We start from the raw sequence: 26351 nt of genomic DNA, 5'->3' as shown, positions 1-26351 counted from the left end.
AGGAAAGCATAAGCAACAAACGTATGCCTGATTTCGAGCTCGATTAAAGTTTTCCAGCAGGGTTTTTTCATTCACCATCGATCAAGCTATTCATACTGTCACTCATATTTTCAAATAAACTCTACCGTACTAGACCCTTACTAAATGGAACCTGAAGGAACCAGGAAAGTATGTTCCGTTTAACAGGAGTTCTGTAGACTGCGAGGTGACCAGGGGTGTAGAATTCAAGTAAGAAATCAATCGCACTACAGGCAACTGTTCCATTGAAGCAGCAATTTCGTTTAAAAGATTTCTGCTTACTGAGAGTCTACTGTAGTACTAGTGCCTGTAACAAGGACACAATGGCATATACATATTGACCGCATTATTCTCAATGAGCTTGAGCTACGATGCCGATAAAACCATGCAGCCGGTGATGATATACAGACGAAAATGTACAAGGGAAGATATGATGGAAGTCCGTCATGTGTTTCACTCACATTACATATCGTGTTATGAAGCAGCAGGACTGGCAAGAAGGCCAGTGTGCAGCCCAAATGCAAGTCCTTTTTACGTGATCCAAAATGCTGGTGTCTCCTTCATATCTTCGTTAGCCTACTTGCTACGAGGGGCGTTCAATAAAGATTTCCCCTGACTGACTTCTATTTGTTGCAGGATGCTGAAACTGCGCATGTGTAATGACATAAGTCACTGTATGTCACGTGTTAATGTGCAACTCTAAACTAGCAACGGTCTTTCTTTTAGACGTGCTGAAGTGGTGTGAGGTGGGATAATGGATGCAGTGGAAGACAGAGCAGCCATCAAGTTCCCGTACTTGAAAGGCTGCTCTCCAAGGGAGACATTCGATGAGATAAAAGAGGTTTATGGGGAGGATTCCCCATCATAAAATGTAGTGAAGAACTGGCATCGTCAATTCAAGTAGGGTCTGATTTCGGTGGAAGCCGCTCCGATTGCAGGGCGACCTCACTCCGCTGTGGATGAGCACACCATCCAGCAAGTGGAGGCCGCCATTTTGGAAAATCACTGCGTAGCATTCGACACCTAACCCAACATGTCAAGATTAGTGTGGGGTCCATGGAAAAAATCATTCAGGACCATTTTCATATGCGTAAGGTACCCGATCGCTGGGTTCGCCGGCTGCTCACACCTTTCCAAAAGCAGGAACGAGTCGAATGCTCCCAGGCTCTTTTGACCATGTGCCATGGAAACCAGCAGGACTTTTTCAACAGACTGATTATACAGGATGAATGCTGGGTCCATCACTATGATACGGAGACTAAAGTCCAGTCGATGCAATGGAAGCACTTGGACTCGCCGCCTCCAAAGAAGGCACGCACCCAGCCCTCGGCGGGCAAGGTCATGCTCACAGTCTTTTGGGACCAACACGGAATAGTCTTGATAGATTTCCTAGCAAAGGGTGCCACGATTACTGAGGCATACTATGCTTCACTGCTGCGGAAATTGCGAGAGACCATCAAAAACAAGAGACGCGGCATGCTCACCAAAGGCGTCCGCCTTCTGCAAGACAATGCCCCAGTTCACAACTCACATGTTGCCCAGACGAAAGCACGCTCCTGCGGCTTTGAAATTCTACCGCATTCCCCTTATTCACCGGACCTCGCACCCTCCGATTTCCACCTCTTTCCAACATTGAAGTCATATTTGAAGGGCAAGCAATTTCCAGATGATGAGACTCTGATTTCTGAAGTTACAACATGGTTTTTGCAGCAACCTGTCGACTTCTACAAGCGAGGTGTTTACAGTTGCATAAAAAGATGGGAGAAGTGTGTGTTCCGGGGTGTCACCTATGTAGAGAAGGACTAATAAATCTGCAAAGTTTCGTTGCTCTCCGTCCCCAGGAAGTGGGTCAGGGGAAATCTTTATTGGACGCCCCTCGTACATATACATTGCGATGTGGCTGTGGCAAATCAAAAAGTTATGTACTGCCACTTTTCGCTCACAGCATCCACTTGATAGTCAGCTTGACAATATGTCATCAAAAAGTAGCAAGTGGAGATCGTGTATACCACCTTTGAATAAATTTTTGTTTATTTCCCTAACTGTTGTCTGTCCGCTTTTACAACATATGGTGTCTGGCTTTTTCAGTCACATGCTTTGTGACAGTCACCAAAAGATGAATACCTACCCACTTCCTCAATTTTCTATCCTGATGCAGTTCCCACAAACTTGCACACTTCTTTAAAAATCAATGTTTGAGTATGTATTTCGCCTTAGAATGGAAAACTGAGCCAGTTGGTATGGATTCATACTTAGGACTGTGCAGCGCTCAAAAAAAAAGATGAAGGACCAAAGAAGTGCCCATGATGTGCACACACAAGCAATTTTTAACTAAATGAGAGTTTGGAAAATGTTTTGTCATTCTTCCTATGCTGATTCGGAAACTTCTGAAAACCTCAGTTTATTACTCATATGCTTTGCGTTAAAGGGGAGCAGAGAATTTTAACAGGGCGACTTAGTGCCCAAAAACAATTTCTGAAAATCTTGCTAACAATTCAGAAAGCTAAAAGTGTCATGAACAAGAGTGTACTGCGTCACCGACACCAGTTTGTAATAAAAAGTCATGCGATGCAACACTCTGAAGATTTTTGTTATCAAGCAACGAAAAAAACACTATTTAGACAACTGAACGCAACTCACCTGTGCATCAGTCAATGATTCCAGAGCTTGCATGACGCTCTGTTCAGGCTTGATGGCCTGTTGGAATGAGGGCAATAATTAGTGTCAGAATATGGGTATATAGAAAACAATGTTAAACCATTACTAAAGAACACTGAAAAGATATTTACTTGCAGACAACCCTCCACGGTGACAAAGAAAAGACTATGGATAATAATAATAATAATAATAATAATAATAATAATAATAATAATAATAATAATAATAATAATATTTGGGGCACACCATAATGCACTGCTCCGGGCATAATGGAGTGCTCCGGAAATTTCGACCATCTGGTGTTTTTGAACGTGCACCGACATCACACAGCACACGGGCCATCGCAATGCGACCACTGTATTTCAGCCAGATGTTTACGGCTCATGTTCCCCGTTCAACCGAATTTGGATGAAGCTGTAGTTTGAACAGCTTAATGTTAAACTGTATTACCAGATTTGCGACTGCGTCACGTGTGCTCTTTGCCTTGACAGCTTTCGCTTTAATTGCCATAGGAAACGGTCCACGAGTGGACAAAGTGAACCAGCAAAATGTTTAGCACCTCTGCCCTCGTGCTGCTTTTGCCAGGTCATTTTGCCTGTGTGTTAACTGTAACAGGCTCCAGCATGTAACTATACTATTTGCAATGGTTTATTCCAGGTCACCATACCGTGTATTGATTTTGGAACTTTGGACAGACTGATAGGCTAGTTGTTTCAGAGTTGATTTTGGAACATTGACCAAAGCCCAGCATTAGTAACATTCTCAGCTCTATTTAGTTACAATTAATAGTGAGTTTCAGTGCTGCGTATGTAGCATACGTAATAGAATTGCATGTATAACAATGCTACATTTTATGCAAAGTGCGGGCACAGAACATTTTCCTCATGCGCACTATGCGAAACGCAGCATTCTTATGGACACTACATACACAGTAACTAAATCTTGCTGATACCAAGTACCCCTGCCATTAACAATTTCCTTTTCCTCACGGTCTTGGGAGCGAGTTCTACTGGAAAAATAGAGACTAATTTCAGGTTGAGCCTGCAAATTAGCCAACCGAAAAATAAATGAAAGTTTTTTTACTCTAAGACGCAAGCAGTAGTGCCGTGCCGATTTGTACAGATGCCTAGAACTGGCAGCAGTTTTGAGGCGCCCCACACTTGTTCAGCCACTGTTCAGCAATGGCTAGCAGCATCGACTAACAATGAGCAAGGTCAACCTCTTGCTGAGGAGGAAGGCATACGGCCACGGTCAATTCCCTAAGTATAGCTGCTACACACATTGGCTGACAAAGCATGCACACACAAACGTAAGAACGAGAGAAGGACAATACTACATATGCCAACTTCCTTCCTTTGCATGTCCATTGGATTTGCATTTCTGCCTCCTCGTGCCATATGTCCTAATCAATTCGACCTCTTTCAGTTGTCCTAAAATATCAAGTTGTAGCGATTGTGGAAAATTAAATGCTGCCAATAGTGCGAGTTAAGAATGGGTCTTTATCGATAAACCTTTACAGGGTGCTTTAGGTTCTAGAAAGACAAGGCAACAGTTAGACCACAATGATATGATATGATAGTGATGGCCATAGCCAATGGTCTTTGAACTTGATAGTGAAATTCGTACACTATTTGTATATCATTGCACATTAAAGAGCGAATAACCGGTGGTAATGTATATTTGAGACTAAAGTTCTTGCCTTGCATGTAGAATCAAATGCATTATAGAAGACATAACACAAAAATGTTTTAGAGAGAGTGACTGCATGAGAGATTTACACTTCAAAAAAATTGTAAGAAAGAATAGTACAAAAATGTGCCATTGAACATGTAATGCACCGTACAACATGTGCATGCCTCGCTGTAAGTAACTCACCTGCAGACCAGTTTCCACGCTAGGCAGCAGCGTAAGCCGTTCTCCGTCGCGCACGTTGTTGGAGTCTAGGGTGCCCTCTTTTAGTTGCCTGCGTAGTAGACAAGACAAAAAACAAAACAGTCAGCCAAAGTTCATCACAGTGAAGCACCGACAGTTAATGAAAAATACCATAGTTTGCGGAGTTCAAAAAGCAATTCTTGCATGGTTGGAGAGAATAGTTTGGAAATAATCAGGAGAGCAACAGTTATGAGAAAAAGAATCAGTCATCTGCTTGTTTTAAGTAGTAGAAAAGCAAGATGCGAAAACAGTTGTGCACTACACTTTCGAGCAGTCATCCAAATTCACATAGCAGTCTCGACTGCAGTACCACTGTAAAGTTTCACGGGAATGAATTCCATGATTACTTTAGATGACGAGCCTGGTGACGTCGAGAGTCCCAAGTAGAAATTATCACAAGTATTGAAGCTACGTATGATAAAAAAGAACGTTCCAAGCATTGCAAGGCGTAATAAAATGCTGCTTGTGCGTTTCTGTTTGATTCATGGAAAAAAGAACTTGACGTTACAATGAAGAATGGCACGGGTTGTGCAAAAGTTCAGTTTTCGCCGGGCTGCGCTCCGCTTGCGCGGTTGCATCTTAGCGGTAGTTTCGTTATCGCCCACTGCTGCATGTGCCCTTGCACCCTCATGAAAGTCACTCTAACTTTGGAAAGTTCGACAAAATGCTGCATCCATGTGATGTGTAATGTGCCCTTCAGAGCAGAAACCACAGCGTTGGCTGCCGGGCAGTAAAGGCGGGCAAGGCAAATGCTATGTCAGGAGGCCTTTCCAGGCGCACGATTTGAAGCACGCTAACGCTGTGCAGACCACTAAAACGTGATTTTCATTCAAAATAAGCATTTCCTTTGCATGAAACAAACACAAGAGGTTTCTGGAACGTTATTTCAGCAATTAATGTCGGCTTAAAGGTACTGTCTACTGTCCTTCATCGCTTTTCTGTTTTGTATTGCAATAGAAAGCATACCACCTGAAGTGTCCAACCTGGCAGTGGTTTCTCTAGAAAGTGAGTGGAAATTTTTAAAACAGATTTTTTTTATCTGCGTTTGGTGTTCTTCCCTTGGTAGGGGGACGCCCACAACACTGGTTGGTGGAAGCGATGACGATTGTTGTGCCAGTGAAAGCCGAAAACCGGAACCACGTGCAGTTTCTGCAGGCTTCATTAGGTTTTGCTTAATAATAAAACAAATACCGTAGTGGTCACTTAAAGAACGCAAACTGTCAAATTAAGTATTATTACCACAGTCTCTCTAGCTTTGTTTAGTCAGCCTGAAAAACCAGCGCAGTCAAGCAGAAAACTTGGTCTGTTCCAGCAACACTGGTACGCCCACGTTGTGAAGCGAACTGTAGTGGTTCCACTCATTCCAAACGCCCAAAAGAACATGAGACGTGCTTCACAAAGGTACAGAAGGTCCTTGCTGTTTTTCAGTTATGTTTAGGCGTTCTGTGTTGCATATGTGACATATGACAGCCAACACGGACGCCTTCATGAAGCAGAACCTGAAGACCAAAGCTTCAATGTAGAACCTCAGTGAATACTGGTAGGCACTTTCCGAATGAAGACTCACGGCCATGGTTCGAAAATTCCCTTAAGTCAGCTGCACTGCTCTTCGTCCAAGACGTCTTTTTTTTAATTTTCTTATGAGCGCCGCCGGACTCCGTGCTCGCGTGGCTCGCATTTCTCCGCTGTAGGCAGGCAGGTGAATGCGTTTCCGGCAGCGCCACCGAGTGCTTCTTTGAACGCGCAAGAAAAAAACAGCAAAAATTACTCTGACGCAAAGGAAAGCTGCAAAAAGTACATAAAATACAATTTTAAGTTATACATATTTCTTTTCAACAAAATAAGTCTACCTGCGAGAGTTTTTTGCTCCTGCCACTAGATTGAACCACATCGCTGTTTGGTTACGCTAGCGGTCATACTTTTACGACCTTCAGAGCCAAATTAAAAATATAATTCATTTTTTATTGGACAAAAGCATGCTCGTTACCGCCGATGTAACAAACATTCTTCTCATTTTCACCACAAACAAGCATTTTTTTCTGAGTGGTAGACAGACCCTTTAACATCTGCCTGTAGTGTCCCTTTAACAGTGGACTTGTGTGTACATCGGCAATGTGCAGTGGCTACAATGTGCCAACCTGCTGGCCGTTGTACATTGCCACTGCACCGGTGCCATTGCTAGCAGAGCCCATGGTGGCAAAATTGCCTTTATACCTGGATGTCCCTCTAAACAACACAATACCGTATTGCACCATCCAGTAATAACACAATACGAAAGGAGAAAATTGATGCGTCTGTTTCTTTTTTGTATTCACAGAGCAAACAGTTTGCTGCACGAAAGAACATTTAAGTTAGGAGCGACACGGACACAACATTGGTCCTTATGCCCTGCATTCTTTTGGGTGCTAAAAAAATTGCTGTACTTTTTTAACATGCGAAAGCATATGCTCTTTCAATTTTTGTTGTTTTTACAAGATGCAGTTTTATTTATTACCAGACCAGAGCTTCAACGACAACAGAAATAATATGCAGGCATAGAAATGGCAACCTTGGAACACGAGCGAAAAAACGTTGGCACTATAACTACAGAGCCCAGCATTAACTCGAAGAGTAGAGGTCCTTGCACTCGTCCTCCCATACGCGCCCTTTGCAGAAGCCCGCCGATGGCCCGCGTCCTGTCGTGGAAGGGGGGGGGGCGACAGGCGTCCGTGCTACACCGAGTGTTTGCCTTAGCCAGGATGCACTTATTTCCGCCAACCCCCAACCCTCCCTTGATCATCAAGCCGTTCCTGCAGATCGAGTCAGAAGCGAGCCGAGGTTAGACAGACTCTCCTCTCACCCACCCACTCACTCCACACAGACGTCAAGTAGAGCGCGAGCGCCCTCTGACACATCCCGATAGACGTGAAAGAAAAAAGTTTACAAACAGCCACATCTTGGGCGCTCAGGTGAAGTGCAGAAGTAAAGAGGGAGGGGGTAACACCTAGAAATGCAATGCACGAGAACGCCAACAGGGAGAGAGGGAAACGCGATCGCCGGAGAGTGAACTAGCTGGGGAACCCGGGCACGAACCTTGGCCATCGATCCGCCCCGGCGTGACGTCAACGATGACGTCAATGGTCGCAGCGGCGCGCCGCGGCCGAAGAGGGCAGACGGGTCAGGGCTGCTCGCGCGATGCAGGCGCAGAAAAGCGCGCGCGCGCTTTTTCTTCCCCCAGCTTGTCGCGTGGATGGGCCACCCACTTCTTATCCCTAGCGCTTTCTTTTTTTCTGCCGCTCGTTGGCACTGCACGCAACTACCACAGTAAAGAAAAAGAGAGAGAGAGAGTGGGATGGAAAGGAGGAGGACTTGTCGCCGAACTCTGCGGCGCGTGCTAAGGTCAGGTTGCCGCAGTGCCGCCAAGTTCAAGAAGCAGTGACGAGCACGTGCGGCGCCTGACGTCATTCAGGGAGAAGTGCGGGGGCTCAGGAATCAAGCCGCAGCGGCTACAATTAAAATAATCAAACTGGCCTGCCACCCGCGCCAGGGGCGTAGGCAGAAATTTTTTAGGGGGAGGGGGCACCTCCTTTACTTGAAGTGGGGGCCGGGCAGGCAAATGTACATGGTCAAGTGTCATTTTGGGCTTTTTGGTCTACGTTTTTTGCGCTTCGCCCACAATGAGTCCTCACCATCTAGCCCAGTTTGCAGTTCTATTTCGGGCTCTAAGGCAAAAAAAGGGGGGGGGGGGGGGCACGCTACGCCATTGACCCGCGCACGCACGCAAATGTACAGCAAAGTGTGCCCGATCTACGTCCATTTTCCGAGGTAGCTATAGTCGGATACAACTTTTGATGGACAACGCCTGATGTTCAGAACGCTAAAGTGCAGGGGAGTGAACATCTGAAATCGACGGAGAGCGTCAAAATAATTTAATGTCCGGCTCTCCCAGTGCAGCTCTTCGTGTCTTGCAGGAAGTCTGGTCCCCGATTGTATAACTTAAGGCACTGCCAAGCGTGCGGGAGGCCTTCGCGTTCAAATATAATTGTTATGGTTTTACTTCCCAAAACCACTATGTGATTATGAGAGACGAAGTATAGTGGAGGGCTCCGGAAATTTCGACCACCTGGGGTTTTTTAACGCGTGCACCTAAATCTAAGCACACGGGCCTCAAGCAATTTCGCCTCCACCAAAATGCGGCCGGGATTCGACCCCGCAACCTTAGGGTCAGCACGAGCACCGTAAGGAGGATCCTTCCGGCTGGCTTACAGGAGACGTGCTAAGGGCAATTTTTGGGACCAAACAGCGCCATAAACGAATGGGTTTGCATGATCCTCAATGGAATAAATGAATGTCATTCTTGCAGTAATAATTACTGTGAGCAGTCTATGATGAGGTTACGGCAAGTTTTCAGTCATTGTGTTGCGCGACGAAAGTGTTCAAGAAATTTGCACTATCAAAAAGACGAACATTAGTTATTTCAGGGGAAAAAAAAGAAAGATTATAAGTCTAGGGTTTTATACGATGCAAAAACCACAATACGATTACGACATTGGCGGAGCCATGGGGGGGACCCCTCGAAGTTTTTCATTTTTGCATGTATACATATACACGCACACAAAAAAACGGCACGCGGTCGTTTTATGTGTAAGGTGCGTTCACCCGCCTTCGAGAGTCAATGACCGGAGTCAATCAGTAGACACGACAGACGGCACGTGACAAAAAGATATGTTTTGAAAACTATTCGGCGCGCATACATTTGCAGTCGTCATGGTTAGTAACACGGCTCTATTATTCAAGCTAGGCATTTTATTATGATTATTCAACCAGAATTTATGCATAGGAAGATGTACGACGTCGCTATCAGTGCGACTGACAACTCTGCAGAAAATTTCTCGGCAAAGCGAGAAAACTGTTGCAACTAAATGCACGCCGGTGGACAGATATGAACCCACCCTCAAGTAAACTTTGGCAACATCCCTGCATCTCGTAGCAACAAAATCACTTCAACATGCCAATCGTCATGGCTTCGTCAACACTGTACCTAACTGGCATCGTTGTCAACGTTTAAGGAAAAAAAAAGAAAGACAGTCAGTATAACGGAAAGCCTCGTGACAGAAGAGCGGTCATTTTTAAAGGCTCAGCGCCGCGAAGAACAGATCTAGCGAATAAAAGCGCAGGCGGCGCGGACGTCACAGAACTACCACAAACCAAACGCTATGCATCGAAAGGCACGCCAACCATAAACCTTTTCAACGGGGAGAGGGAGCACCTACTGTCAGGACTGTGGCACGGGAGCTACCAAGGCTGACGCACGTGGACGTCGCTGCCTTGGCAGTGAATATATTTTTTTTGGGGGGGGGGGGCTCACGCATATTTACAACAGCTCAGAGAGGATTATGGCCGAAACCAGGGAGCCTTCGTTGAAAGGGTGCTAGGAGGGCTTACTTCCTGGGAGTAAACTTCCCCAAAGGGAAGAAATGTCAAGAGGAGGTTAGTTTGGCTATTGGCAAGTTTCCTGACGTCATACACTCCCCCTGTGTTTTTCTTGCCTGCAAAAGGTGAAGTGCGTAATCCTCAAAGAGAGAAAGAGGTCCCACATTGTCATGCAAGCGTGCATAAATAAAGCTGCAGAGGCTCACACGCACTTATTACAACAGAAAGAAAAAGTAAGTTAAGTAGTTACAACCCAGTGGCGAAATTAGACATCTATTTTTGATCTGCTTTTCTTTACCGCATTCCGGCTATCTATCTATCTAGAGTCACTGTATATGCTACCTTTAGGTAGCAGAGTAGCGCATAGGTCCAACTAGCAACCACAGCTATGCGGTGCAGTCGCACTCCATTTTTACAGGCGACATGCCTACCGCGTCGCCGATAAACATGTCTGGCGTGTCGAAGGCCGGCGATAAACATTGGCTGTCGATGACTAGTGTTAATTGAGTGAGCTGCAGCGGCGGCGTCGAGAAATACAAAAATTGGCCCGAGCGTCAGCTTCTCCGCAATGCATGGTTGCTAGCGGCGTTGGAAAACAGATGCGCAACTCTGCTACCTAAAGGTAGCATATACAGTCCCTATCTATCTATCTATCTATCTATCTATCTATCTATCTATCTATCTATCTATCTATCTATCTATCTATCTATCTATCTATCTATCTATCCCGTCTCCTACAAGTCGAAGCTCAAACTCCGGCCGAAGACACCGCAGCGGTGGTCGTATGAAGAGCGCCCGCTTCAAATGCGGGGAGGCACTGGGCTCTATCCACAGTGCCTTCCCCTCATACACGCACGCCCAACAAAGTATGGTTGACCCCCCCCCCCCCCCGAAAAAGTTTCTGGCTACGCCACTGTTCGTGCGCGCGTTTGTATGTGTGTAGGTATATACACATGCAAAATTGAAAAATCGGGGGGGGGGGGGGGGTCGAACCCCCCCCCCCCCCTTTCTCTTGGCTATGCCAATGACTTCTTTCTAGAATCGTTCAGTTTAACGACGTGGAACCGTGCGGTGGTGTGACCGCGTGCATCGAGAAGGTGGCCTCTCGTTTCCACCATCTCATATCTTGCAATTACCCCCCCCCCCCACACACACACACACGCCGACGTTGTGCCGCACACAGAAGTACGCGTCTTTCCTAACTTCAAACCCCCGCATACCTTCCCGAAGTCAAGCGGAAAATAGCGCGCGCGACACCAATATGGCCGCCCGCCCTCGACGCGCCGCACCGCGAGCTCTCGTGGGATAAGTAGGGACTCCGCCACCGCCCCCCTCCCTCCCTCCGATAGTTTGGCCGAGAGACGGGGACCTTGCCCCGCTCGAGAGAAAGAGACGAAGGGGGCGGGGAGGAAGGAATCGATGCCGGCTACGAGTGGGCGGCCACGGGGGTGAGGATTGACGTCATCCAGCAGCCCCCCCCCCCCCCCCCCCCCGCACACGAAACACCGCCGTCCGCCCACACGCTGCCTGGCCTACACAACAGCAGCAGCAGCTTCACGTCGCGCGATAAAGAAAAACGTGCCGCATACAAAAACCGGGAGCAAGCAGGCTGCTTCAAACATTCGCGCCGTTGCTGTGGTAGATCAGGGCACCCGTGCACTCAGCAATGGACTTTATATGTACTCCAATGTTCGTATGTACTCCAAATAAACAACGGTAAAGAATCTGTCGTCGTGATGCCGGAAATGCTGCGTAATGTGGCAACGGCTGACTGCAACTTCTACAGTAATTGTCTCTTCCTGAATACAAAATACAACCAGACAGGCTAAAGTTCATATGTACTACCGAAGAATGCTGTGAGGGGGAAGCCACATGGAGGAGTGGCTGCCCCCACAAAACCTTCGACCCCCCCTCCCCAACTGGCCCTGTCACGAGCAAATAAAACACAACCCAGAAACTGCCCCCACTCCACGAAGGAGACCGCTACATCGTGGGAACGTTGCTACGCTCCCGCTTCGTACGATCCCCGGTTACAACGTTCGCGATTTCGTTATCGAGCGGAACTGCGTGATGTTGTAGAGAATTCTGATTGTGCGTTTTCCCGGAAACTACGTTTATTCCCGCCTTTTCCGTTTTTTTCTTCTTTTTCTTGAAAGTCTATGAACGAGGTCTCGTGCATACCTGTTACAAAACTTGTTTGATTGCACTCTCATCGATAGCTTGCTAACGATAGGTCGTGTCTTTAGAGTAAAAAAAAAAATAGATGCAGTGCAGAATATGGAAAAAAAAAATCAGCGGTGAAGAGTCGAGCCAACAACCCACCGCAGCAGCGGATTCCATCTCGATCTCTGTTTACGTGAAAACAACAACAACAACAAACACAGTCTCTATCACGTGAAACGTGCCTGAGACGTTTACATTACTCGAATGTGCATGGATGAAGGTGTTCATACTGCCGTCAAACCGTGACATTTAAGCGAACAAAAAAAAAGTCGCGGTGCTTCACGTCCGTGACATGCGAGGCGGTGTGCACCAAGAATTCCCATTTGATCGATTACGCCTCTGCGCTTTCTTTGGGAAGAGGGGGAGGTGTTCGTAGGTAATTTCTAAGTTTGCTTTTCGATTACTAGTGTCTCGAAAAAAAGAAAAATGAAAACTGGCGAGGCACGACGTCACGAATTACTACAAGAACGAACGGAGGCTTATACCCTCCGCCAGATGACGACCTCACGAGAGCGCATGCCGCAATCCTACACCGCATACAAACGCACTCTTCCACCAGTCCTCATAGGCTGGCAATTATCACGATCGGAGAATTAAATCCAAGCTCAAAATTGTAGCCCAAGTGAACTAGCTAGCCGACATCATATCTTGTGGGAACGTGGGGGTTTTCCTCTCCAAAATCGCTCCTCCCAGCTCCCTAAAAATTAACATGGGATGAACTCGTCAGAACTCCCGAACGGGAGAAGCAGTTGGTCATCGTTTCCTGGGCCGAAAGAGTCGTTTCCTGCGTGGAGCCACACTGAGGTGGCGGACAAGTGACTTTTAGCAGAGTCCAGTCAAACAATGTTGATACCACCACCTGTATGACTGCGTGCCTTAAACGAGGTTCACGCCGAATTGGTGCCGCGCTTTGTCTGCATATATTATGTAGCGTAACCGCACGCGTGCGCACAGGAGGAAAACGGGAAGGGTGGGGGGGGGGGGGGGGGAGGAGAAGACGCGCACGTGTCTGTCGAGTCTTTTGCTTGCCCAACACCACATTCTTCTTGGTGGTGTTGGACCTGCTGCGCCGATAAACAACCCACGGTGAATGTCAGTACTCATGTAAGTCCCATCCCGTCTCGTAAGCGCCACAGCTATTTGGCGTTCTATAAGCAGTTATGCAAAGAAGTCACACAAAAAAAAAAGTATGCAGGCTAAAATCTCGACTGTCAAGCGAAAGCGATTATGAAAGGGCGCGCTCTATTTGGCGGCATTTTTATGGTATACATCTACTAACCGGAGGTCTTCTGTGTTATACTTATTCTTTAAACAAACTAGTGTTGCATTAATAAATTGATTGACTGATTTGATTCAGTCCTACACGAGGAGTGGTCAGGTTAGTAGACACTGTCCACTCACAGGCAAGCAGACTCGCATGCTTAAAAAAAAAAGCACAAGAAGTTTAGACACATGTCACCGCTGGTTTTCAAAACAAAAAAAAAAAAGAAGAATAAAAGCAAATTAAAGGAAACTCGGCCGCCACTGTCTGTGCGAACGAGACGATCGCGTATGCGCGCGTAAAGTTTTGCGTATAAAAGTCCGTCCATATGTTCACCCGCGGTTTCCTGTAGCAATAACCGTTAACAGCACACATTACGCTATATCGATGCGACGTCTCGCAAGAACTGTTACGCGACTGCGTCAAAACTTGGAATGCCAACACGCTCAATTAATTTGGACGTCCTTGAGATGTCCGAAAATGCCAGAAGCAAGATTTTTTTTTTCTTAAAGGTTAATGTGCTAAACCTCGTGTGTGAACCTGCGTGCGTGTCAGTGTGGAATGAGTACCTTTTTTTTTTTTTCGTAGGGAATTTCTGGCATTCCATAAGCACTGACGCACGACACGCACAAAAAGAAAGACCTAAAACGAAAACACTGTCAGCCAGGCCAAGCGCTTACGAAAGGCGTTCACGTGTACCGACGACGGTGAGTCCTCATCCAGCCTCGGGCAAATCCAAATGTCAAGAGTGGTCGCAATATGGAGACTATATAGAAAGGCCGGGCGAAGCGCGCCACTCGAAAGCAGGAAATGCCAGTCGCTTTCATCGGGAAGCTATGAAACGCCTGCAGACGTCACCATTCCTGCGTCACAGTATAGTTTGACAATGATACGGTAAAAATCGAGGTGAAATTCGTGCTCCGTGATGTAAGTTCGTGGAGCGAAAACGAAGGTATACCCCCCCCCCCTTTTGGTTCGTTTTTTGTCCCTGTCCGCGGTAATCTATATGTGACCACCCCGTACATGTATTAGACCCCGCCCAGTTTACGCCAGAGATCGTACATGAACAGGGCCCGTCAAAAGTTCCCAGGCCACGCTGCCATAGGAATACATGGGATAGTGGCTTGGGAACTTTTGACGGACCCAATACATAGTGCTCCTGATTATGTGTTTTTCTTATTCTTTTATGCTTTCTAGTCACTTTTGTTTGTGTATTTCTTTAATACTAATATGTTAACGGAATATCCGGGTCTAACGTAGCCTGCCTTCCCGCGTCTGTGTTTTTTTTTCATACATAAATTAAAGTGTGTCCCTTTAAGAGATTGTAATGATAATGCGAGCAAAAACCACGATGATTATGAGGGACGCCGCAGTGGAGGGCTCCGGAAATTTCGACCACCTGGGGTTCTTTAACGTGCACCTAAACCCAAGCACACGGGCCTCCACCATTTCGCTTCCATCGAAATGAAACAGCCGCGGCCGAGCGAGATCGGTGCACACACGCACGCACAGACGCATGCACACGCACGCACGCGCGCGCGTACCTATTCAGAAAGAGACATTCAGCTGCTGGAAGGTAACGCTTGTGTTGTGTCCTTTGTTTCGGTGCTGTGAAGCTACGGATTACGTCACTAGATTTGCTGTATACATGCGCACACGGAGCGTTCCCGTGACGTCAACGTGCGTCATTTCGCTGCACGATTAGCTGCCTCTCACTGTGCTTTCGGAGACGGAGAGATCGAGATGATCGAAGTGAAGGTTTTGCATTGTACCGAATGTAAATCAAAATGGCAACCTCGGTGACGTCACCACGCAGCCAAAATACAGTAACCACATGCGCGCACGAAAGTTGTACGCGCCACAAAGCGCATGCGCAGCGGGCGAGCACGGCCTTCGACCAAATCGCGCACTGTTCTTAGTTTCGCAGCCGAGGCTGCCGGCCCCCTTCTTGGGCACGCCAGAAAGGACACCGTAAACAAGACGTCGGCGTCGTGACGTAACGCACCGGTGCGCGCGTGACGCAACAGTCGCGGCCTTGCGCGTCCGGCGACGCGACCACGACGACGTCAAACAGCCACTGAAACACCCACCCAATCCCCGCCTCCTCTTATCAGTCGCAAATTATGATTGACTGTCAACAGACCCGTGCACCCGGCTTACGCAATTTCGTTCCGGGATGCCGCCTATACTCGAATGGTGGCGTAACAAAGTAAATCTGATGCCAAGGTCACGTGTGTACTTAGTGTCGGTTGTAAGCCGTTGAATTGACTTACTAAAGTACTAAACGTAATGAATACGTAAAGCTAGGGGGGGGGGGGTGCGGGATGATAAATCCACTCGCCAGATAACACAGTAATTTTGATTCGCAAACACGCGTTGGCCTTTTCTCGCCGGTCTTCACCTCCTTTTTGGACTGTCGCACGGCAGAACAAAGGCTGACGCACGCTGACGTCACCGCCTCGGCAGTGCATCTTTAGCGGGTCACGCATATTTACCATAGCCCAGAGGGGATCATGGCGACAGGGAGCTTTCATTGGGAAAGGTACATATAGCGCCTTCCACGTATGCTATATACTGTTGAAGCGTCCTCTCTTTATATATATATATATATATATTAACCACATAAGAACCCAGTCGATACGTTCCCGTTTCGAATCGCACGATTTCCCGGTGCCAACGTTGTCGTTATCAAGCGAAACTGCACGATGTTTCAGTGAGTTCGGATCGTATACACTTTCCCGAATAATACATTTTTCCACCGCGGTTTTTTTTTTTGTTCTTTTTCAAGAATCGTATAAACGAGTGCCTACTGTATATCCGTAAACGCGGAGCCTCCCAGTGCGTGCGCCGCTAATTGCGAACGAATATCAAGCGACATCACTCGGTCGCAACACACGTGAACGAAGCTTATTTAACCGTCATCCACATCCCAATTACACACGAAGACTGCCGCCACGCCACGGAGATCCACGTTTGCTGAGAGTGGCTATTCCGTAAATTCTTGCCGGCGAGCTCACTGCATGTTGCGTGCGCAGAGAACACGTGTGCTTGGAACTAGCACGCGCGGTGAGTGAGTGAGCGAACGTCACTGTGATATTACCTTATCACGCAATGCAAATGCGACAGGCACAGCCTCATCTCAAGCCCTTGAGGCTTCTGCTAGACTGTGTGTGTGCGTGTTGTACTGCAGCACTAATTGGAAAATATGGCATGTATGCACTTATACGCATGACTGTACGTACAGTCTCGAGCAATACTTTGGAGACCGTGGCACCGGCGTGGCTCTGTGGTAGAATACTTGGCTATCACGCAAAGGGCCCTGGTTCAAATCCCATACGATCCTTGATATTTTTTTTTCCTTCATTTCGCGCGATAGCGGTTACAGACACCGGCGGCGGCGGCGGCGGCAGTGGACAACTACGCCACCAAAATCGGCTGCTGTAGTCACATCATAACAGCTTTCGCTCTAAAAAAGTAAATTCTCTGAGCACAGCTCCACAGCGCACAATTTGCTTCAATGCATTGCATTAGTCGAACAACGTTCATCAAGCACTTAGACTGAGCCACTGGATTTCAACATACATGTACTCAAGAAAGAAAGAAAACCCTCTTTGCGGCACCAACTCATCTCCAAACATTTGCTTGTGATAGCGTGTGTGTTCTGCGACCACACCGGCGTCCCTGCACTCGCTCGCGTGTCTCGAATGTACTACAGCTGTCACGTGACGACCTACTGCGTCATCACGTCACGACACCACCTCGGAAACGGAACCAACATTGGCTGCGGAAAATCTGTCAGAGAAAATTACATTGTCTCTCTGGGTCCTAACGCTCCGCCATTTTTTTTTTTTTTTGTCCGAATGCTTAGTAGAGGTCTAGGACATTCACTTAACGCCAAAAAGAGAGAGTCAAATATATCCCTTTTTTTATTTGTTTTTCGTTTAAAGTCGCACTGCCGCCGTACCCGAATGGGGGTGCATCGAGCGGACTCGATTGGTCCATTTTTGACCTCACGATTGCACTGCCCAGTATAGAAGGCTTAAAAAGACCCTGTCCTACATTGCGCAATCGCTGCTCCAAAGAAATTTCCACATGCACGGCTACCGAACTACGCTAACCTCTCTCGAACGAGAACACGGCCTTTCAAAAAATATACATAAGGGCAGCGGGCGTGCGAAGGTTTCGGAAGCCCAACCAACGATACGCCGCCGCCGTCAGCGCCAACTGGCGGAGGAGGAGCGCAGGAGAGGGTCGTCGCTTCGCAATAGTTACCCACCCTCGCGTGCGCACAACAATGAGCGAGCGGGCTCAGAAAAGGTCAGCGTACCAAATAAGCGCGCTCTCACACACAAGCAGGACGCCGCCACCGCCAATGGTCCCCGATTTCTTTTATCATTTTCATTTCGCCAGCGAGCGATACGCGGCCGTGCGCTGTTCCCTCCGAAAAGGCCAGAGTGCAACGACTACTATACATTTCCATCCGCGCTTTGAGTCCGGTGCGCGCAGCCAGCCTTCGCACAAAACGTCGAAATAGCAACGCTGAAAAGATGGAAAAAAGAAATGATAAAGCACACTACCGAATGCGGCCTTGTGAGCTCTGTTGCGCGACCTTTCACGGTACAATCCCTCCGCGCCCCTCCCCTATTCTGGTGCCCTTCCTTCTCCCCGAGGTCGCGACACCGTTTGACGGTCGGTCGCGCACACACGTATACGGTCGCTATCTGCGGTCTATAAAAGGGAAGAAGAAGCAACGGCGGAGGGGGCGCGCGGGACAAAAGGGAGTGACCATGCACTGCCGCTAGTGCTCCCGCAAGGGTCGCTTGCAGAAGATGGCATCAAACTTGGTCATTTCACTCCAGAAATACATTCAGCGAGTGCGTGCGGGAAACCTTGAAGCATTGCCTCCGAGATTTGGTGGCACGTAGATCTCTGGTTCCCTGCTTTTTATTCAAGCACCTAGCTCCCTCACGGGGGGGACTGAGCCGTGCTCCCGGAGCAAGGGTCACAGAAGATGGCGCCAGATCTGTCATTTCTTGCACCGGGACCATATGTAGCGACTACTGAAAGAATGTGCGCGGGAAACCTTGAAGCATTGCCTCCGAGATCGAGCGGGGCGCTGATCGCTGGGTCCCATGCTTTGATTCACGAACACAGCTCCCTGATGTGGGAAAATCTTGCGCTGTGTGCAGAATTGTGCGCGCCGAGCACGGCGACGAAGTGAAACAGATGAGAAGAGATGTCATTTAAATACCGTAAGGCAATCGACGTGAACAAAATTGAAGCAAGTTTTACTGATGTGCGGCTTTGAAGAAGTCGGAAGAGTTTTACTATATTTAACTCATGTGCATTACGTTTGCACATTTTTGTAAGTCGCATAAGTACACACTGTATATGGGACCCTACGCTGTTACAAAAGACACAGAACACAACAGTCAGCTGGCATTATGCTTCATAAGTAAAAAGACTTGGAATGCACACGGCTAGGGAGTGTGCTTTGGGCGTGTCCGAGAGAAAATCTGTATAGACGTCACAAGAAGCGATCGAACTTGTCCAAGTATATAAGGAGATATTGGCAAATAAAGCACCCCAGAAAGAAGTGTGCATCGATGAATCAAAACATATCGGGAGGAACTGAACACTTAATAAATGCGCATCGATTAATCAAGATATGCCAGTAGAAACGGAACACATTCGTCGTATGCCGGTGAACTCGAAGCCACGTGTTGCAATGACATTTGGAGTCAACTATGGGAGCGATGTGCACTCGCTCGTATACTTTCACAGAAAGGAGTTGAGCGCGAAAACAACTTGGCTAAAGGCAGTTGAGCGCGCGAAACACTATAAAAGGAAGGGAGTTAAGGGCAAAGAAACACCCTGACTAAAGGGAGTTGAGTGCATAAGAAACACCCGGACTAAAGGGAGCAGAGTGCGAAGAAAGACCTTGACCAAAGGTAGTTGGGAGCAAGGAAGCACTTTGAAGGGAGTTGAGTGCAAGGAAGCACCTTGGCAGACAGGACTTGAATGCGAAGAAACACTTTGAAGAAAGCTCGGCGCAGAAAAACGCCATGACTGACGGGAGTTTTGCGCGAATTGGTATCTTCAGTGCCCTCTGTCCTTTGAGCTTCCCCGACCTTAACTCCCTTCAGACGCAGAGACATGAGAGGGAGTAAAATCAAAGGGGACATGGGTTCAAGGAGTTTGTTATGATGGCTGCGTGACTTAACGATCCCGCACAGTTTTTGTTCTTGATCCACGCACCAAACAACATTGACGAGGTGGTTGAACAGCGACAGTGTCCGCTGTAGTAATTTTTACTCTCGGAAGGCACAGAAGCATCCACGCTAGAAAAGAACAAAGAAATGTATATATCCGGCGATAACTGGATCGTTATCGCACCGGCCTATGCATCGAGTCATCACATCCGCGGATCTGTTTAGAATCCGTTCACCAGGCGGCCACGCAAAGGCCGACTTGAAAAGCAGGAGCAATGCGTCAACACAAGACTCACACACAATGCTGTCGACTTTCGGTCTTCTCACAGCCTCGCAATCGCGATGATACGTGATGCATTAAAGCCATCGAAATTCGAACCCGCGTCCTATTGTCCAGCAGCGGTACGCCACAGCCGCTCAGCACGTGCTACGGAATTCCGGCCGTTGATATATACCATAAAATATTTAGGAATCCATGCATGACGTGACACTGACGTATACGTCAGTGTCACGGCGGGAACAGGTGACGGACAGGCACAGATAACAAGAATGTGCGACGCATGTCACTAGAAAAAAATGTTCCCTTTAATTAGCCATAAAACTATGCGCCCGAGCAAGCGTTGTCAAAACCAATGACGTCAGGGCATGCTTTCGCGCATGTGCTGACAACGTGACGTCACCGCGTGTCATTCGTTTCGGCGTTTTTTTTTTTTTTTTCTGGCTTAACAATCGAGTGAACATGCATTCCTTTTTCTGCTGCGTGCGTAATTTGCAAATGCCGCTAAATTCCGAATACATGCCCAAATGACCGATGTCTAGCCACTGACATATTGCCAGTTTCTGGGTAACAAAGGCATCATTGAAATGCCATGTGATTACACAGTCGGTTTCGTCAATACATTGTATGCACTATCCTTTGTCCTCGTACCCTTTTGCCCTCACAGTTGTGGTGTCAGAAAAGGTTATGTAGCTGGAAAGTTACACCCTCAGCTGTGCTCTTTATAGCTTCATATCGTTTCTTCCTAGAATCGCGGTGCACAGAAAAATAATATTTCATTCTGAACCTCTTTGAACATATTGATGTCGTCCTATTTACCGACATCTCATGGACTAAGCTATGTATCAGGGCCCGGGTGTAGCCAGAACATTTTTTTTTTTCGGGAGGGGGGGGGGGGGATCAACCACCTTTTATGCATGTGCGTGCATGCGTTTCTATATATACACATGCGCAATTGACAAATTTCGGGGTGTTTTAACCTCTCCCCCCCCCCCCCCGGTTACGCCAGTGCTATATTATATTATATATATACATGCTCGTGGTAATTACTGGTGAGATAAATACAACGTGATGTCACCTGATTTAAATCTGATAAAATGATGTCAAACGCATCAAGCCCTCCCCCGGAGACCTCGCCCCCCCCCCCCCCCCTCTGCCCCCGCGAACATAATTTCTGGCACACCCCTGAAAGCGCTTACTTCATGCAAACCAGGAAAACGAGCAGCGGATATTGTATGCAAACATGGAGAAAGGAAAGAGCTTCTCGCATGGCACCAGCAAGGACTGAGGTCGGTTCGGAGAACATCGGCGTTGACCTCTCACAGCTACCGAAAGGGCGACGCACTGATAAGGAAGAGAGGGGGCGGGGGGGGGAGGGGCACGCACACGATAAGCGAGCGACTGCCGACTTGCCGCGCGGAACAAAACTTGTTTTTGTTCTTTTTTTTTTGTTTGTTTTTTATCCTTGTTTACGCTTCGGCGGTGCCTGCCCGACAGTTCCTATCGCCACGAGACGCCCTCTTTTTGCAGCATTTCCGCAGACGAGATGACCGGAGCGTTATAAAGTAATAATCAAAGGCATTCTGGACATTCAATGCGGTATAAATTGGTTAGATTAGGGCAGATAGGCGTGCGCAGGGTTGTTCGTTTAGGAGGAGCAAAGCTTAACCGCAGCTAACTCTTCCCGACCCCATCCCACTGAGGCAACCTTGTGGCCCTAACGCATCTGCAAGGACGAGGCACCAATGCGCGGAGACCCCCCCCCCCCCCCAGCACCCCGTTTCGGTAACAAGCACCCATAAAGTCAACAATGCTGAGGCTTTCCTTAAGCATCACACGCGTTTCTTTGTTTTGCTTTTTTTTTCTTTAAAGTCTGCCTCCATTAGACACTGATGCCGCGGCCGGAAATCGAACCCGCCACCTCGAGCACTCGGTCGCAGGACGACACCACGTGACGGGGATTCAGATAGGACGCGACTGTAACCTATAAGTGACAACAGACACGATACGAAAGAAGGGGAATGCACCGAGGGGCTGGTTTCTTTTTTTTAAGTATGGACCAACAGATAGCAATAATAATAATAATTGTTCGGGTTTTACGTCCCGAAACCACGATATGATTGTGAGGGACGTCGTAGTGGAGGGCTTCGGAAATTTTGTCCATCTGGTGTTCTTTAACGTGCACCTAAATCCAAGTACACGGGCCCCTAGCAATTCGTCTCCACCGAAACGCGGCCGGGATTCGATCTCGCGACCTTCGGATCAGCAGTCGAGCGCGATAAGACCACCGTGGCGGGTAGCAGATGGCAAGCAATCTTTATGTGTTGGCCTCATATAGTTTTGTCTAAGAGACAAGATAATCCACGCGTTTGTTAAACTTTCCGCGTCGCGATAGAAGGGATGGCAGGGACAGAGAGAGAGGGGGGGGGGGACAGTTTCGAGAGCGGGCTATAATAGCGCGAGACAAATTTTGCCGTCTCCGATAGCGTGCCGGTGAAAACATAGAAGACGAAACGGACGCGGCAGGCTTCCCCGCCCCCACAGTCGGCGAGACGACAGTGACCGCAGCGCCTCCGTCCCCGGCCGCTGCCTAGGCGACGGGCACGTGCGTCAGCCCTGGGGTCTGGGCCCCGCGAAGGACGCCGTGGCCTCGTGACCCACCCGCCAACCCACGTCTCCGATCAGCGCCCTGCATCCGGCCAGCAGCACAAAGACACACACAAAACAAATGATGGGACGCAACACAGCGGGGCAATCGAAGGCGCGCTAGGGAAGTCCCACATCTTGCGAGCATCGCGATTGGCTATCAATCGTATTATTATTATTTCACTCGTTTTTTTTTTTTTTTCAAATGATTACAGGTCTGCCAACGGTGACAATATCAAATGGAGTCAGACCTACAGATTACGGCACTTTCGTCCAGAACATGCTGAAAAGCAACACATATGCGCGGTATGCTGTTGTAGTACGTGTCTGTTCAGGTCGCTACCTAATAACTTTGCAAAGTTCAATAGCGCGCACATATGGCCAGCGTAACAAGTTCCGGCGATATTCTAAGAGCGTAGCTTGAACAGAAACTAAGAAAGAACGCAAAACGGAGTGCTTACTAGCAACTGAAAATTGTGATTTGAGAAAGAACATGCCTATATACGCATGACATGAATGTACGTCATCACAAACCATCGTTATTACCCAAAAACAGTATGGATCAAAGAATCACAGCAAGAATGAACGACTCCACACGACAACGTATGTGTTCTTTTCTCATCTCCGTTCAAGTTTCGCTTTATGAACCGATACCAACATGCACATTTGGCAGTTATCCGAAACCGCGAAGTAGGCTGCCGTGGAAAAATTTCTGAGAACTTTAAACTTCCTGAATGCACACATACACACAAATTTAGTTCGCCTCCAGGTGAAAGTTTTTTTTTTGTTTTGTTTTTCATTCTCTATAATGCCGAATATGGACGGAATCCATGATGTCGACTTCACAGCAAAGCTTTAGGCGAACAACAGTGTCTGGAAAAGCCACAGTTCAAGCTCTGCAATCCATTTTTTTCTTCGAGTCCTCGTACTTTAACCCTGCGTATCGTGGCAGGAAGCGTGCCTGATGATCGATTAAACCTTGACAATCAGTGTTTACGTCAGCCATGGAATATACATTTTTCTTTATTTTTTTCGAATACCACATCGATGCTGAAGTCCTTTCTATGAAAAACGCCCCAACCTTCGTTGACCGACCTTGCAGCGCCTTCGGCGACCATATCGGTTAATACGTTTCACCGGATACAAGAAACAGCAAATTGATGAGGCTAAGAAATGGCGCCAGAAACACCGCATCGTTCGAAAGATCCGGGTTTAAACACACACACACACACGTGAAACAGTAGCTACTAGACACGCTGTAGCAAACGACACCGAAGTCTTTGCAAGACTGCCACCGCTTGTAGTACGCAATCCGCAGTCACGGCACACTTCATTTTGCTCGTCCTCAAACGTCACACAGAGGCACGACCCCAGCGCGTTCACTTTAAAAGCAATCGAGCGTTGCGCAAAAATTGCAACTGGAAGGGAACGCAAAAATAAAAAGAAAACTCGTGCATCGGCAAGCAAGGCCGAGTTGCCCCAGGGAGGAAACGACGCCGCACTTTGGCTCGGCCGCGCGTTTTGTCTTTTTATTCTGAAAGCGTGGGTGTCCCCCGCACGAACAGCCACGGCAGGACTCTCCTCTTCTGCCGTTTCGCTCAAACGGCTCGGCCGTCGGTCTCGCATGCACGTGCGTGCGTAAGCGGTGAGGAGGACACGTTCTTCCCAGGGGAGGCTGCGAGCCACCCACCACCCCAGAGAGCAGCAGCGACGCGTGAGATTTCTGGGAAGGCAAAACCTCCGCGGTCGAGAGGCTGTCGTGGGCGTTTTGTTCGCACGACGAAGCCAGCGAAACCCCCGCCGGCGATATGCCCGCTTGCGTTTTGTGCACCGACGGTGGCTTGACGAACAATAAAAGAAAAGAAAAGAAAGCGGCTGGCGCTTTGTGCATAGTGCGGTGTTTTTCGACAAGTATAACTTTAGATGGTGACGGGATAGTTGGAACAATTCAGTCATACTAACACTTTAAAGCATTAGCAAAACGTGTCTTTGTAATATCTCGGTTATTTTTTCAGAGTCATGCGAGTTCGATAAGCACCCATGTGACTTTCCCCTCGAGAAGTTCACTAAAACTACCACTCTCGGTAAAGCACTGCGTTGCAGCCCGGAGTGAAAAAAAAGTCTCCCACCGAAGGGTGTTTTTTAGGAACTTGGCGACGAGGAGTTAGGGCTTGAGAATAAACACCATCAACTCGGCCTTCGTGTGTGCAACGATGCATTGGAAAAACGTCAAAGAGCGTGCGCTACGCAAATATACGCACGACCTACTCGCAAAACCAAAGCTGGGCATGAATTGGTCGAGAAGGCCATTTCTGCAATACCACCCCGCACGCTTCAAATCCGTTTCGGGACTCGGGCACAGAAGCCGTGGTGACGACATGCAGGACGCGTCGATGGACTTAACGAGGGCCCTCCACCGATCCGGCTCGCGGTAGTATAAGCTCGAACTAGCACAAACAAACCCGGCCGCAAGCGTCGAACGAAGGAACGCGAGCGAGCGCCGGCGAGAGCCCTCGCATACCAGCGGACGCGAAGCCCTCGTGCGTGGGCTTCCCGTGCTGTTCGGTGTCGCCGCGCACCGAGCTATTCGTCCCAAGCGTGGGCGACGGCGCTCTTTGTTGCAACCAGAGCGGATACGTGCGTCGCAGCAATACGTTGTTGTAACAGCCCGACGACTCCGTATCGCGAAGGCCACGTAACAATAGAGTGGCCCCTTCGTCGAAAAATACAGCACGGTCGAAGTGGGCAGGGCAGTCGGAGTGCCAAGTTACAGTGCGGGTAGTTTAGCGACACACAAAACTCCCCCGAGTTCACAAGCGGGACGCTTTTAGCGTAGAGGCGAACAATAAACGAGGGATGAGTCCGCACGGAACGACCCGAGATCGAGGCGTTATCATCAGAGAGAGCGAGCTGACCTGTTGCGGTGTAGCAGCACCATCCGGTCCTTGGCGAGCCGCAGTCGTGCCGAGAGCGTCTTCTTGAGCGCGGCCACGGTGCACTGGGGTTGCAGCTGGAGTTGCATGCGACCTCCCGTCGTGGTGTGCACGCTGATCGTGATGCGAGACGACGCCTCGCCGCCCTCGGTCGACATCATGGTGGCCGTCGTGCTGCTCTCGAAAGAAGTGCTGCTGCCGGCAACGACGTCCAGCGCGGCGGCGTCGGGCACCTGCTTCTTCGGGGGCCGCGCCTGCGTTGGCCGCGACCGTCGGCGTCGATGCTACCCACGCGCGGGTATTATTTTTTATCTGCTGCGCTCTGCTTCCGCCGCGCGCTGCTGCTGCTTCATCGGCCGCGTGGGTGCGCGCGACTCGGAACCGTTGCGCGCCCTGGCGACACTCGCCTTTCGCAAAACGAGGCGTGCGTGGTCCGGTAAGCGTGTGCGGAGGCGTTTAAATGGAACCACGCCAACCCAACGCCTGCAATCCGCCAAGCCAAAAGTTTGCCCAGAGTGCGCAAGCTGTAACTTGCTAATTGTGGCGACATCTATCAACCATACATAAAGTTGATTATTGTCATGTGAACCCGTTGTAGCAGTTCATGAGTAATTGTTTTTCAGCAGTAGATGACGCAAGCAACATCTACAGCGTAACTTTTTCTCCTTTTTTTGTTCAACTGTTCTGAAGGTTTTGTGTGGGATTCGCGACAGGCGTCACTCCTCCATAACTTCGTGACGATGAGTTCTGGCAAGCCGCCGGTCTGCGCTGACGACGGC

General features: G+C 48.5%; 1 protein-coding gene across 1 annotated transcript in view; it reads right to left on the bottom strand.

The window, feature by feature from the left end:
* Positions 1-25891, bottom strand: part of LOC119406017 (midnolin) — a 31891-nt gene extending 6000 nt beyond the window's left edge. The window contains exons 1-3 of the mRNA XM_037672863.2: positions 25555-25891; positions 4552-4639; positions 2659-2715 (exon numbers count right to left, since the gene is read on the bottom strand). Coding sequence (XP_037528791.1) covers positions 2659-2715; positions 4552-4639; positions 25555-25733 — 324 coding nt within the window. The 5' untranslated portion in view covers positions 25734-25891. The remainder of the gene's footprint in view (positions 1-2658; positions 2716-4551; positions 4640-25554) is intronic.
* Positions 25892-26351: the final 460 nt, after the last annotated feature.

This window comes from Rhipicephalus sanguineus, chromosome 9 (assembly GCF_013339695.2).
Source record: "Rhipicephalus sanguineus isolate Rsan-2018 chromosome 9, BIME_Rsan_1.4, whole genome shotgun sequence".
Classification (NCBI taxonomy): Eukaryota; Metazoa; Arthropoda; class Arachnida; order Ixodida; family Ixodidae; genus Rhipicephalus; species Rhipicephalus sanguineus.
The sequence above is the reverse complement of the archived record's forward strand: the minus strand, read 5'-3'. Positions and strand labels throughout refer to the sequence as shown.